The 15,996-nt window shown below is 39.3% G+C and overlaps 1 protein-coding gene across 2 annotated transcripts in view; it reads left to right on the forward strand.

The window, feature by feature from the left end:
* Positions 1-15,996, forward strand: part of sgsm2 (small G protein signaling modulator 2) — a 138,980-nt gene that overhangs the window by 95,814 nt on the left and 27,170 nt on the right. For both annotated transcript variants that reach the window (XM_040130547.1, XM_040130546.1), the window contains exons 4-7: positions 4,530-4,697; positions 12,634-12,701; positions 14,472-14,620; positions 14,755-14,889. In XM_040130547.1, coding sequence (XP_039986481.1) covers positions 4,530-4,697; positions 12,634-12,701; positions 14,472-14,620; positions 14,755-14,889 — 520 coding nt within the window. The remainder of the gene's footprint in view (positions 1-4,529; positions 4,698-12,633; positions 12,702-14,471; positions 14,621-14,754; positions 14,890-15,996) is intronic.

Raw genomic sequence — 15,996 nt, forward strand, 5'->3', positions numbered from 1 at the left:
GGGATCCACTCTCAGCCTTATGTCATGCATCTGCCTCCATATTCGTGAAATATTTCATCAAAATTATTTCTAGCAGAAAATGGCACCTTTTGCCTGACATGGGACAGATTTATTGAAACCAAAACAGTGATTAACTGTTATAAATATTGATGAGTTGTAATAAACTACAGTACAGTATATAGTGATCCTGTTAAATGCTGCTTCCACATGATTACACTGTGTGGACTATTACTCTTGTTATACTCTTAATTCCTGCTTTGTTTGCTTAGAATTAGACTGCTATCGGTTGTTTGAAAACAACAGTTTATGAGGTCTTCCGTAAGCTGGCAGGACATATTTTGCAGTATCTGTGCATCAAAATTAGTTTTCTGTACTAAAATGCAAATGTATGCAACAAAGGGGCATTCTAGTGATTTAGAATGTTATTTTCTGATGTTTGGGGACTTGGAAAAAATAATTGGTCAAAATCAATGTTGCAAATGCTAAGATATCCTGACTGTCCCTAGTATGGATCAAGCTTTAAAAATGCAGGATTCTACATTTCCTATACTGCAACCCTTTAAGTATCTTTTCACTAGACCCTCCTTGCCTTTTAAATACCCCCAGTTTTTAGCACAGGCTTTTTTGTTATAAATATGTACATGACTGCAAGTTTAGATAACCCTGATGACATTGTTATGACATCATCAGAGTTATTTTCACAAAGATAAAGCTCTTCCAGAGCCACAGAAGGCATTATACATATAGGTTGAGTATCGGCACAGTGTTACTAGCAATGATCAGTACACTGACTTGGATATGTAAAGTTGTTGGCGTGCCCCTTTAAGTTTTTACCTGTATTGTTACTGAGTTGTTTTGTTGACTCTAGACACTGATAAGACACCACTATGTCAAACATGGTTGTCAAAGTTAGGATCAGGGCTTAAGAGACTTATTTTATTAATACTTACTGTAGTATTTTTTTTATGACACAATTATGTAACAAACAAAAAGGGTAGATGTTCCAAATCAACTGTCAAACACAAGTATAAAACAAAACAGTTGCAGCAACAGTTGCATCAGAGGAAAGGCAAACTATATATACTTACATTTAAATACATAATGTGCATATATATATATTTGTGTATGCACATGCCTAATATGTATATACAGTACATTTACATAATAAACACTTATACATGCCATATGAACAAGGCTAAAAATCATGAAGACAAAAACATCCTTGATGTATCAGGGTCTGGTCAAGACAGGATAGTTGGGCATTGAACCAGCATTACTGGGTCATTATTGGGTTACAATAACGACTACCAAATTACTATGCTGATATAATATGAATAGCCCTATTTGCAAATGGGTGGGCCATTAAGAGCTGCTTCCTGACTCAGAGAGCAAAATGTGCATGTTGTTCTTTTTATTCCCCTTTCAAAGTTCTAAAAAATAAATTGACTTTCTAATCATATACATTTTAAAGTAAACTTGAAGGTTGCTGATGATGTTTTTTTTATGATTTTAGGACAAAACCTTGCCGAGTTTCCAAAGTACTTTGGCGAAATTTCTGTTTTATACCACAAGAAAGTTAATAAAAAAAGAAATAATGTGCTTTAAATGCACGTATCAATGTTCTCTTAGATTTTAAGTACACTTAAGTATATTTTGTTTTTACTAGTGAAAAGTTAAGGACGAGTCAACGCTGTTTCAAAACAGCAGGTGGGTGGGTGTGTACGCAATACAAGCACAAATATATATTTTTTTACTGTTTTATTCTTTTTTTTTTAATTGTTGTCTACAGCTTATGACCCATTTTGGCCACAATTTGGCCCAGATTTTTCAAATGTAAGCCTAAGGTGTTACATCGTGCCTATCATGCACCAGGGACTGGACAAATTCAACTGTCTCCAAATACATATTAACACCATTACAGTCTGAGTGTTGGAGGGGATTTATTACTGCCCTTGGCATTTCTATTTGTTGGTCGCTCAGGGCGACGTCAGTTTCTGGCAGAACTACTCCAGAATCCTTGTGTGAATGGCCACTGTCCCATTTTGATGACTTTCCGCTTGATGTTTGGCTTGCTCAGTTATTAAGAGCAATAATATGTGCACTTTTTACATTACGACGTTACCATGGAATGAGATGTTGGAACACCAATGTTCGATGTAACCAATATTATAAGGATTTCACATTTGAGCGATCAAATAGCTATACAATTATCACCATCATCATCATCCTAGTTCTAGTTTTTATTTCTCGGGAGAAATTGAAGGAGAGACCCTCATTTACAATGTTGCCTAGATTACAAGGCAAGATTACAGTGTAAAAGAAAAAGTTGATCAAGTATTAAAAACGGAAATGTAAATATTATTTGCATTTCAAACTTTCATTTCAAACTTGGGAAGGATAACACACTTCAGTCAAGTGAAGCATGTCTTGCGAAACCAAGGTCTTACCAGCTGATCTTTATATTCTGCTGGGCCCCTAATGGTTTAGCAATAGTTGTTAAAGGAGTGTAAGTAGTTGAAGTATTAGCTGTAGTAATAGTAAAAATAGTTTATAAGTAATACAATTGCAGTAGTAGTAGTAGTACTTTCATAATACCATAAAACAAAAGTGAATTTCATTCATGTAACATTCATCTTGACTAAAAAAACATGGGATGCAAATCTTGGCAGCTACAAAATCAGCTCTGCTGAATAATGCATCCCCACAGGAATCAAGTGCTGTCACGAGTACATATTTATGGCTATCCTAGCTTGACAGTGTGAAGTTCAAACAGTTAACACTCAATAAGTCTGAGGTAGGACGGGATGTAATGAAATACACCGGCATCCACGTTGTAACTTTATTTCTAGAGTGCACAAAAAATGGCTTAATATATATTTGGGCAATTTTGTCCCGACAATTTGAATTTAAGACATTTAATTATAACTTAATAGCTAAAACATTACTTGACAGCTATAATCAGCAGTGCATCCACCCCTTGCACTAGGAAAGGACACATAAAAAAAACCTGAGGGAGGAATCAAACGGATCATGTTTTCAAGGTATACTTTGCTGTAGAAATCATTACAATATCCGGTAGTTTCGAGATTAGCTGTGCACATATCTGCGACAGTTCAACATACTCAGCATAAAACCTGTCTCAGAATATGTAAAAACGGGCCTTTTTTGTTTCTGTTTTCTGGTGATTTTGTTTTTGTTTTTATACGAAATAGACAATTAGCCCATTTTTTAAATTTCTCCATTTCATTTTTTAAATTTTTGTATTTTAAAATTAAAATCAAATAACCAGTCGTTTTTTGTTTTTCAATACCTATTCCGAAAGACTTTATGAAACTGAATGACCAAAAAATTACAAAGACCTTTACAGTTGTGAGCATCTATTGCTGCTATTCATGCCTCACATACAATATCTAAAATATGAAATAAATTATCTAATGTGAGCTAAACACTTAACACAAAGTTAGCAAACTGTAGGCAATGCCAGTAAGTAAGCAAGTAGAGCACAGCACGTTCACGATCCTGAATCACTGCCATTGGGTTAAATAAAGATCCTCCAATTTGTCTTTTACCTCCCGCTTGAAGTCAGGCTTTTGTCCTTCTCCTATTTGTCTCCTGTTGTACGGATGCGGATGCTAGGTAGACTCTTGTTTTAGCATTCTTCCAGTACAGACTGTAGTTCCTTCAGCTCATGTGAGAGAACCTGCTGGTGTAGCTAGTAACTGCACCTCACATTTGTGGATTTTTTTCTACAGATCAGCAGCGGTATGAATGGGACAAAAATCTGAAAATAGGAGGGCAGTCACAAATGTCAATTGGCCCACAAACTGAGAGGATGTGATCCACAAATGTGCAAAAGCCATTTCACGTGTACAAATGGATTCACAAATGCGTAAATAATATCACTTAACATGTATTTTTGTGGTGAAACTATTTACATTTGTAGAACCTATACATTTTTATGTGAAATGAAAATACATGTTTACAGAGTAAGCTATACGTATTTGTAAATTATTCTGTATTTTGGTGGATATGACTTTACACAACACAAATAAAAAGTTCATGTTTGTGGATAATGAGATATTGGTCGATCATTGTATACATGTGTGGACTGTCTTCTTTGGACACCCCACATTTGTTGATTTTTTTTATAAAGATCAGGTGTGGTATGAATTGGACAAAAACCCGTAAACAAATAGGAAGGAAGTCACATATGTTATGTTGCCCACATACTTACAGGAAGTGATCCACAAATGTGCAAAACCTATTTCATGTGTACAAATGGATCCACAGATGCATGAACATGTACAGATTAAGTTATGCATGTTTGCAAATTGCTCTGTATTTTGGTGGATATAATTTTTACTAAATAAAATATTGTGAAATAGTGAAATTTGTGGATCATGGTACACATTTGTGGATTGTCTTCTATGGGTTACAAATAATAAAGTCAAATAAAAACTTCCATAACATGAACTCTTCTCTGTAGTAGTAGTTGTCAATAGTATTGACCTGTGCTTTTTGCCCTGCAGGAGAACTCAGAGCATGGGACATGAACCTCTGAGGAGACAGGGCTCCTCCACTACCAGCCGCCCTCCTCAGCCCCTCTCTGCTCAGGCCATCAAACACATCTGGGTCCGAACAGCTCTCTTTGAGAAAGTTCTGGACAAGATAGTTCAGTACATTGTGGACAACTCCAGGTGATTTGTTTTCGATATACAGCACTCAACTCCAGGCTTTGTTGTAGCTGAATTATGAACAGTCCCTTGAATTACCTATTTATGTGTTCCATTCTTCTCCTGTGTTCACTCTGTGGTGGCTTTTTTTCTGGGCTCTATCTGGCTCACAACCACTGTGTACTACAACAAGCAGTTCACACTCAGGTCGTTAAACAGAGTGAAATGATGCACCACCACTTCACTGATCAAAGCCTCAAATATGAAGTGCGCTGATGGAGATCACAGACATATGATAATGTGGATCACACTTTTTAAACAGAAAAAAAAAGTCCACTCTTGTATTATTATTGTTCCAGTTGGGAAACTGGGCAAATACAGAAAATGAGAGTTACGTTTGTAACCACGGCTCTATGAATTCTGGCTAACCACCAGAGGCAGTTCTTAACACTGAATGATATCTGTCTCGCACACACACAGGTTTAGTATTTAATATCAACAAAGTCACATGTGACCTGGGATGACATAGGACGTAGCATATATAAGCCCATATCATGATGAAAGATGTCCCTTCAGAATCTTCTCGCCAGAGCTCTGGCAGTCATCCGGAATTCATAGAACCATAGTTACATATGTAACTCTTTTTTTATTTCATTCTCCCTCACTGCCAGAGGCAGATCTTAAGACTGGAGAACTTTTAGCAACATAGTCACAAGGAATCCCACCTTACTGGGAAACCCCGTGAAGATTCCTGAAAGACAGCTGCCGCTACTGCATAGGGAGCAGCAACATTGAAATTGTAAGAATGGGCAAAGGTGCATGGCATAGCCCAGGGGGCTGTGCATTATCCATGAAGTGGAGACACTCATGGTGGAGTGCCCCCTGATATTAAGAGGCACTGGTAGTCCTCTCAACTTGCATTCCTCCTCAATCACCTCAACAATCCACCTGGAAAGCCTCTGTTTGGACAGGGCGTGCCCTTTCCTATGGCCCCCATAGCAGACAAATAGGCTATCAGAGTGGCGAAGGCCAATACCTCTAAGTCCTGAATGGGCAGAGCGGTTTTGCCAGATTGGCTTCCTATTCCTGTAGAGATGAGGGGATATAGGCTGCCAGCTCAATGAAGTGGGCTTAGCCAACATCTTTTGCTAGAATGATGGGTTAGTCCAAAATGACACCCTTATGCCATCCGAGTTCCAGCACATAAAGGCTTCACTCACTTACAAGGCGTGAAGCTCACTCACACGCTTCGCTGATGCCATTGCCAGAAGAAAAGCAACCTTTGCTGACAACCACTTTATCCCTGACTGCCCCAGAGGCTCAAACGAGGAAGACGAAGTGCGTGCAGCACCAGAGGAACCAGAGGCTGGCATCAGAACTGAAGGTTCAGAAGCTGTAGTGTAACTTTCCCAACAACTGAGGTGCTGCTGTGAGAAGCATCCGAGAGCTGGCCCCAGGCCCTCAGTGCTTGCCCTGATGGCTCTTCCGGTCCCTGGGGGGGCGGTAATCAGACTGCCAACCCTTCTGTGGCTTAGGCCCTGGCTGCATGGGAGCCCGGTGGCAGTGGTCAGGCCGCTTGGAGGAAGGCAGGGTCTTTGGTTAGCCACCAGGGTGAGCTGGTAGCGGAGGGTGACTGATGCCATAACCTTGTGAAAGGCTGCTGTATCAGTAGGGGTGTAAGTCCTTGAAGGCTAGCAAACCGCTACCGGGTCGAAGGGCCCTCAGGCCTGGCTCCAGAAGTGGCGATGGGGTCTACCATACCTGCCGGCGAATCAAGGTAGGTGTTGTCATTAGCCTGCCAAGCTCCCTTGTCATCAGTGTGAAAGCCAGCAAGGATGTGTCAGTGAGGCGTCCATGCCGGAGGATTGCAGAGACTGGGACAGGGTAGGGCAGAGAGTAGGTGGGAAAGAGAGATTCCGATACAGCCCATGCATGCTGCTGTATCATAACATTTCACTAAAAAGTCATCTGTAATCTGACACTGGCCTGGGACAGTGAGCATAAGGTCTCAAGACCTCATCAGGTGACACAAGGAGGGTGGCAATAGATTGCTCCACAGCTGAAATCTGGCCCAGTCCGTAATTACTGGCATTCTACATGGAAGCCAAGGCTCAGCCTTCGGTAGTTTGGTTAGAGAGAGATTTGGGGCCTGGCCAGCATTTATGGAGCTCCTCAATGTGAACAAACAAAGTAGCCTGCGGTGGGACCCACCTAAAGAATGTGCTGGTCGGAGTGCTCATCGCTGGAACCTCATCCAAGCACAAGCGTGGCAGCACCATACGGACCACTGGTTTACTGAGGCTGGGGCAGCCTCTTAGCCTGCCTTGTACCCACTTCCTGTCAGCTGGGAACAGGTGTTGGAAGTGTGGATGGAAGGCTCCACTTGTCCCTGACCAGGTCTGTCCTTGCTGGACCTGCCATAGAAAGCCCTTATGGACAGGACATCCTCATCCCATCCCATGGTGTAGGGGTCCTGGCCTGCAGGTTATCCACCCGGGTTGAAGCCCCCTGCCTGGCTGAAGATTAAGGAGCAAATCTTTAATCTCAGCAAACTCTGAGGCTAGTGTGTCGACTTTAGCTGGAGCACCTTTAGATGGTTAGTGACTCGACCCACTCCAACCCTTCGAAGGTACACCAGATGGAGGCAGCTGGTCTTCAAGGTGCCATCATTCGACCTCAGCCAGTCGGACTCGCTTCAGTTCCTGCAGCATGAAACCGCAATTCATGCATTGATTATCAGACAGCCCTTCACTCAAGTTTACATCATCAAGGCATGTGGGGCATGCATCGCGGCCATTGTTGGCGAGCAGTGGAGCGACAAACATGTGACCCTAACACGGAGGACATGGTGGGGTTTTTCTTTACATTTGTTTTATTTACTTTATATATAATTTTACTCCACTTCCAGCAGAAATCACAGTGGACCCCCCCAGTAACAAGACACTAGTGATACAGTTCTGCTAACTCACTAATTTAACTTATGAAATGGGGAATTGATTAACCTGCGCTTTATCAATCAATAGCAGTCCCAACATAAGAAGTTTTCCCCATAAGCAAAGCCACTTACTGAGGAGCCATCACTCTTTTATCAAAACTAAGGAGGTAGGTGCTTTAACGAGCAAAAGCACTTGTCATTGAATAAGAAATCATTATAACTGAGAAGTTATTTACCACTTAAAGGAAATAAAACACTAAAGGGAAATTAAACAGCTGACACTGCTACTCCAGCGCAAGCCTGCCACTCTCTGCAAGCGCAAATACTTGACACTGTGACCATAAACTGAAAAGGAGACCGTAAAACAGGCTCCTCCTGAAAGAGTAACTTATTCTAAAGCTAATCAAGGGAGGACAATTACCTTGCCAGCCTTGTTTCAAAGCTGGCAAGAGCATATCCGTAATGTTAGGCTGTTCATGTGGTTAAAGGGCTATCTTCTTTCTTTGAATCAACCTGCATTTGTGGATCATTTATGCGAGAAGATATAAGGGAAGTCTTTCATGATGACGTGGGTTTATATAAGGTAGATTCTACATAATCCCAGGTAACATGAGACTTTGTTGATATTAAATATTTAACCTGCGTGTGCGCCAGACGGATATCATTCATTGTTAAGAACTGCCTCTGGTGGCCAGGGAGAATGAAATAGAACTTGACATGATATTCAGACAAGTGTAGTGTAGTTTGTCTAATCTGATTTTAGACATCTATGATAAATGTCAAGTTTTGTGCCAGTCTTTCAGAAAAGACCAAGTGTTCAATAGTCACACAGTAAGAAATCAGATACTTATACCCAACCAAACAGCAGCCTTAATAGACCTGCAGACAGTGACACAAAGTAATTTTAACTTAGTTTGTCTCTATCTGGGTTACACCGGTGATCCTGGACAAATAATATTTCTTATTCTGCTGTAAATGCATTCACATGAAAGAGGCAGAGTTCTTAATTAGATGCCAGTCTAGTCACATGCAACGTCATCATCAGTAAGAGCACTTTAAATGATATGAGAGGAAAAGGTGAAAGGCAATGAAATTAGGTTATTGTGGCAGCAAAGGGGGATCAAAGTAATATAAAATGTACGGATGGGTGACAAATTTAAGGAAAAACCTGAATAAATAAGTGGAGAAAAATAACAAATGCAGATGCTTCCACAAAGGTGCATGGCATGGTACAAATAAGCAATTAACATTTAGTGATCCTCTGTGGCATGTATAAAGATGCTGAGTAGAACTAGTTGATTCCGATTTTGTATCAAGATGGCAAGAGGAAAAGATCTAAGTGACTTTGAAAGAGGGTTCATTGTTGGGGCACGGATGGCAGGATCTTAAGTCACGATAACTGTCCAACTGGCTAATGTTTCAGTGACTAAAGTGACATCTGCGTTTAGATCCATGGGAAATACATCGGTAAATAGTGTTGGAAATTGTGGTCATCAGCACACATTTGATGACCATGATGCTCGTGTATTAGTGCAATATGTAAGGAAAATCAGGAGAGCAACTCTTCTTCAGGTGACTGAGACTGTCAATGCAGGACGAGATCAGACTGTGCCAGCAAGAACAGTCCGTTGACAAGAAGGATATTATAGTGGGGTTAAAGTGCATAAACCCGTCATTACAGACATGAATGCACATTTGAGAGTTTAGTGGTGCAAAAACCAGTAGGTCTGCTGAAATTTAGAAAAAATTGACATGGTCATATTTCACCATATTCTCGACAAGTGGACGAATGCATGTGTGGCATCCACCAAGAGAACGGTACCGGCCTAAATGCATGACTCCTACACTGAGGGGTCTAGTGGCTCTGTTATGCCGTGGGGAGCATTTTGCTCGCAGTGTTTGGGTCAACTTGTCCCCGTAGAGGGACAGGTTATTGCAAATCACTATCAAGTTGTTCTGACTGATCACCTTTATCCTATGATGAAAGATTTCCATCCTGATGGGAGTGGTCTCTTCAAGGATGAAAATGCCCCCATCCATTGGGCACGAGGGGTCACTGAATGATTTGATGAGCATGAAAATAATGTGACCAATGCTATTGCCTTCATAATTACCAGATCTCAACCCAGTTGAGTTGGGAGATTTTGGACTACCATCTTAGACAGCACTCTCCACCAACACCATCATCACAATACCAAATCAGGGAATATCTTTTGGAAGAGTGGTGTTCCATCCCTCCAATACAGTTCCAGAGACTTGTACAATCAATGCCAAGGCACATTAAAACTGTTCTGGTGGCACGTGGTGGTCCAACACCTTACAAAGATAGTGTAAGTTTTTTTTTTCCTTTAATTTGTCACCCTTCTGTATAGAGGACTAGGATAACATTGCTAAACTTAAGACCCAGACCTAAAAAGGGTATTATGGGTAATCACAAGCTGTGCTGCACAAATCAGTCAAGCAAAGAATTTGGTTCATCCAACTCTGTCCAGAGGTGGGTTCAAATCAGAGAAGAAAATAAACATTATAAATGTTGTTTGTACAAATATAAAAGAAACAACCTTGTCTCAGAACAATCCCTTGTGCACATTCACCAACCGGTAGCCAGTTAAGGCACGTTTCAGCCTTAAGGCTAATAAATACTGCTTCTTAGCCAGATGGCCAACTCTGGGATGAGTTCTGGTTTTTGTCCTGACATGCAGTGTAAACTGTGGAACTTAATATACACAGGTGTTTGCCTTTCTAAACTATGTTCCAATCAGTTCAATTTGCCAAAAGTGAACTCCCATTACATTCTAGACACATTGCAAGGATAAAGCAAACAGAATGCACCTGACCACAGTTTGGAGTTCCGTATTAAGGGGTCTGAATACTTTTGTAAATGAGAGATTTCAGTTTTTTGTTTTCTTTATAAATTTGCAAAAACCTTTAAAAACATGTTTTCACTTTGTTATCATTTATTATTAAGTGTAGATTGATGGGGAAAGTTGGCAATTTTATTCATTTAAAATTAAGTAGTCTACAACACAATAAAGTGTACAAATACTGAAGGGGTCTGAATACTTTCTGAAGCCACTGTACATATGGGACTTCTTACACAGGCCTTTTCACATATGGCTTTAAACTAAGACATGCCAAAGCAGGAAGTAGAACTAGGTACTACAGATAATTAGTTTGCAGCTATAATTTAATCTGTTGGTGTGGTAAAGTATAATTTCTTCAGTTTGTTTGAAATCTAATTTTTTACTCAGAGTATAGCAGTGTGCCATGGGTTATCACTCAGTTAAAAGTTAGCCCACTTTGGGATACCAAAAAATTTGTTTAAAACCCAGAGATAGCTGGATAAACTACTAATCTTGTTTTGTGGTACAGGTCCCATGATGCAATGAAGCTATATCTTTTGAGTTAGGAATGCTGATATGATAATGAACTGCAATCATCAGAACTGAATTACTCCAGTTTCAAGCTATATACAGCATATCCCCATATATCCATCTTTGCATGAAAGAAGCAAATTCTATGCTGTCCTTTGGAGATTGTTGAAAGAAATTCTGGGATATGAAGTAGATGAAGATGAGATGATACTTACAATTAAGTCCATAAGTGGAATTAATTTTACAGGGGACAGTGACACAATTTGCGTAATTTTGCCTCTGTACATCAGCTGTAATTCAGGGGGTTCAACAAAAATATTACATCAACCATTTAGGAATTACAACCATATTTATACGTTTTTATACAATTTTCAGAGGCTCAAAAGTAATTGGACATTTGACAAATGAACAGTTTCACAGTCAGGTGTGGCCTGTTCCCTCATTATTTCATGACAAATTAAGCAGATAAAAGGTCTGCAGTTGATTCCAAGAGTTGAATACTCATTTGGTAGCTGTTCATCGGAACTCTCAATATGAGGTCCAAAGAGGTGTCGAGGTAAATGAAGGAGTCCATCATTAGACTGAAAAAACAAAACCAACCTATGAGACGGATAGCAGAAACTTCAGGAGTGGCAAAATAAAACAATATGGTATATTCTTAAAAAGAGGTAAGGCACTGGCGAGCTCAGCAACACCAAAAGGCCTGGAAGAACATGGAAGAAAACTAAAGTGGATGATTGTAGAATTCTTTCCTTGGTGAAGAAAAACCCTTCAAATCATCTAGCCAGGTAAAGAACACTCTTGAGGAGGTAGGCGTATCATTGTCAAAGTCTACAATCAAGAAATGCCTTCATAAATGTAAATACAGAGGGTTTACCACAAGGTGCAAACCACTGGTAAAACCCAAGAACAGAAAGGCCAGATTAGACTTTGCCAGAAAACATCAAAAAAAGCCTTCACAGTTCTGGAACAAGATTCTTTGGACAGATGAAACCAAGATTAACTAGTAACAGAATGATGGGAGAGCCGAATTGGAAAAGGAAAAGAACGGCTCATGATCCAAAGCATACCAAATCATCTGTCAAACATGGTATTATGGCATGGGCATGTATGGCTGCCAATGGAACTGGGTCACTGGTGTTTATTGATGATGTGACTGCTGATAGAAGTAGCAGGATGAATTCTAAAATTTACAGGGCTATACTGTCTGCTCAGATTCAGTCAAATGCTACCACACTGATAGGACAGTGCTTCACAGTACAGATGGATAAAGACCCAAAACATACTGTGAAATCAAAACAAGAGCTTCTCAAGGCAAAGAATTGGAATATTCTTCAATGGCCAAGTCTAGACATCAACCAGATTGAGCATTTTTTTCACTTACTGAAGAAAAAAACTCGCTGTTGAATTAAAGCTGAAAGTCTACACTTCAATCATATCTTGATGGCTTGGTTTCAGATCCATTGTGGTGGTGTACAGAGGCAAAATTAGGAAAATTCTGTCACAATCCAAATACTTATATTCCATAAGTATTTGGATTGTGACATAATTTACCCTGACAGATATAGCTCCACGACTCCTCAGTAGAAACTGATGACATTTAATAATGTTTTCTTTTGATTCACTTTTTTCTGTTTGTTTATCACTGCAGTAAATACTATGAGAGAGAAGCTCTGATGCATGACTCAGTCTTCGGGCCAATCTTGGCAGCCCTACTGGGTAAGTATATAAGACTGTGTTTGATCTGCCAAATTTCCAAAATTTCCAAAGGCAAGTAACAAAAAGTACAAATTAGGCAAACGAATTACAGTTGCTGCAGAAATTGCAATCATAGAAGTGACCGCAAATTCAGCCTATCTCCCAAAGTATTGTACCCAATACTTGGGTACAATTTAGAGCCACCTTCACTGACATTATGGCATCAGGAGCTGAAAGCAGACAGTTAGCAGGAGATTATTAAACTTTGTGTCATCAGACACAAAGTTTAACAGGCAGTTAGGCAGGAACAGGAAATAAACAGGTTTGTAGACTTAGAGAAAGAAGACAAGTTGAGCAGTGTGTCAGCTGGCTGAGCAAAAATCAACACTATATACACAGTGACTAAAGAGGTTAGAAGGTGCAGATGAAAGAATCAGCAGCAGGTTAGCAGAGCAGCACAACACACTGAGGACGCCTGGTGGTGAGGTAAGGAAGTGCTCGGACAAAAACACATTAATGTGTCCAAATAACGACAAATACTGTAAAATATTTACTTTAATCTAATGCAGATAGCCTATTTTGGAAGACAAAAAGTTGATGTACTCTTCTATTTTGTTGCTATAAATTGGTGCAGGAGCCAGTCTGTGACTTAGGAAGCCTCTAATTCCAATTTTAAATGTATTACAAATAGCAAGTTAAATATTTTTAGATTTACTCCTCTTTTTTTCATTGCAACACCTCCTGAAATCTGAAAACATCACTGGTATGAATTGACTCATAACAGTAGTTCTGCACCAGATCACAGCTCCCAATTTCTGATATTTGTTTGCATACTGTTATGAAGAGCATCAGTTGCACTAAAACTAAAATGCATAACATAATGATTATTGTTGTGATCTTTAAACAGTCACATTTACTTTCCCACTGACTGTTCCAAGTACTGTGTGTTCATCCAAACTCTGATATGATACTGATACTGTATCTCCCCCCCATAGAGCTCCATTGTTGTCCAAAAACTATTGAAAACACATCAATGAGCCACACTGTTGCACTGGGTGACATGCTCACACACTGTAGTTTATTTTGACTCAGTCTCAGACACACCATCATGCTGCTCTAAATATTCACTAGGGCACTGAATGTGGATTAATCCTCTGCTGAAAGTAGTCCCCAGCAAATGCACTATTTCCTCCTGTTTGAGTAACGTTTACTAAAAACTACAGTAGCCAAAATTAAAATATGCATTTGTGATTTGTTTTTAAAGATTTACAACTTCAACTAAACCATTGGGCATCACAGGGTAGGGAAGTCAGAAAATATTGTGAGACGGACTTAAAACATTGTTGCATTTTGTCTTTTCATTGGATTTGTTGACGATAATCAAAATAGAAATAGTATCAAGCTTATTGTATAATAGCAATAGTAATACAAAAAAGGCTGCATTGAAATATACAATTTTTAAGACAAATTAATGAAAAGTCAACAGGTGGGTACTGCAGAAATACCAAAAACAGCTAGCTCCTAGTGGGACAGATTAGATCCAGGCAGGAATGTTACTCTAATGTCAGTGTGTCTCCATTCAAATCTGTTATATTAATGTTTGATAAATACATGATCTGGATATTTAAATTATAATTTATTGCCATAAGGTTATATTTTCAAGTCTTATACCAAGTAAGAATATGTTTAGTAAAATTCACTTCAGCTAAGTAACACACTTTCAAAAGGATTTTACATTGAATTATACTCAATAATATATAATATTTCTGCAAGTGTTTGCTGTGTTTTCAGTGGGGCCTTGTGCTCTAGAGTACACCAAGCTGAAGACATCAGATCATTTATGGACTGACCCCTCAGCCAATGAACTAGTTCAGCGCCATCGTATCCATGGGGCCCACCGGAGCCATGACACCCCGGCCGGCCGCCGGCCTGCTCTAGGGGTGAGTGTGGAGGCTGATTTAGATCAGGCCCTTAAGTCTTCGGGAGATATTGATGTTTGGTGGTGGGTGGGATGGTGGTTCTTGTAAAAGTTGTTACTTGTAGAAGTTTACTATTGAAAAATTTTCTTTTCTAGATCCGCAAGAGGCAGTCCAGTGGCAGCATGTCAGAGGACAGGTTTGCTGCATCAGCTAGGGAGTATGTTGAGTCTCTTCACCAAAACTCAAGAACACACCTTCTCTACGGCAAAAACAACGTCCTGGTTCAACCGGTACGACTACACATTTTCACTTTGTAATATGCAGTTCCAGTCTCTTAAGAAGCCATACTAAAGGAGTTTTTTATATAATGGATCAAAAATGGATGGCTTTATACAGCACATCCCTGTCCATCAAAAAATCCACCCCAATCCCAACTCTGCAGATTGAATGTGGACATACTTACAAAATAACATATTTTCCCATTTAACTTTAGTTGTACCTAGCTATGTAGATAGTTTTGGTTTCATTTGTCCAGGTATTGAGCTATGAGATCCATGCGAATACATTGGAGAGATGAAATGACTTTTGTGGTGGTCACAGTATTGAAAAATTAAATTAAAAACACTAACTGATAACATTTCAACAGTGGGATTCTTTCATCAAATGTTAATTCCTAAAAATTTTATCTTAACTTTTGAGTACAAACAAATTAATAGCTTTTGTCAGATTATCAGTGTTTTCCTATTTCCAAAATGTTTGTAAGTAAGAACATTTTCATTTACAACCATGATAAAAAAAAATTTTAAACTCATTTACTTAACTATTTCTGAGGCTTGCGGCCTTCTTCAGCAAAACAGCTTTCGACAATTCCCTAAGCTTTCAGGATAATTTTTTTATCAGAGATGCAATATGTGTTTTCAAGGTAAGGAATGAACCTCCAGGCTCAAGTTACAACTTGATGAGAAACTGATATCCACATATTCTCACCATGGTCTGTGGCGAGTTCTCAGTTATGTCACAGCAAATAAAAGCTAACGTAAGGAAGATACCAGATTAAAAATATTGCACAAGAGTTACTGTTTTAAACATTTGTCAGCAGGTTTCAAAGACAGTTTGTTCTAGTGTAATACAAAAATAACATGGGCATTTACCTCATATTAGATGCTGCCACATGCCATAAAATACGTCACAAAACGGTTTACTATGCTTCCCTGCACAGACATCATTTAAGTTACTAAATACATGACCTTAATACCTGATATCTGCAGTAGGATATCTGTTCAGTCACACTTCAGAGTGCAAAGGTCTCCCTGAATTTAGTTAGAAAAAAATAAATAAATGCAGTAGTTGGCACGTTTCATGAATTTTCTCTTTTTTTTACAAACATATTTAACACA

The sequence above is a fragment of the Xiphias gladius genome, chromosome 7, assembly GCF_016859285.1.
Source record: "Xiphias gladius isolate SHS-SW01 ecotype Sanya breed wild chromosome 7, ASM1685928v1, whole genome shotgun sequence".
NCBI classification, from domain to species: Eukaryota; Metazoa; Chordata; class Actinopteri; order Istiophoriformes; family Xiphiidae; genus Xiphias; species Xiphias gladius.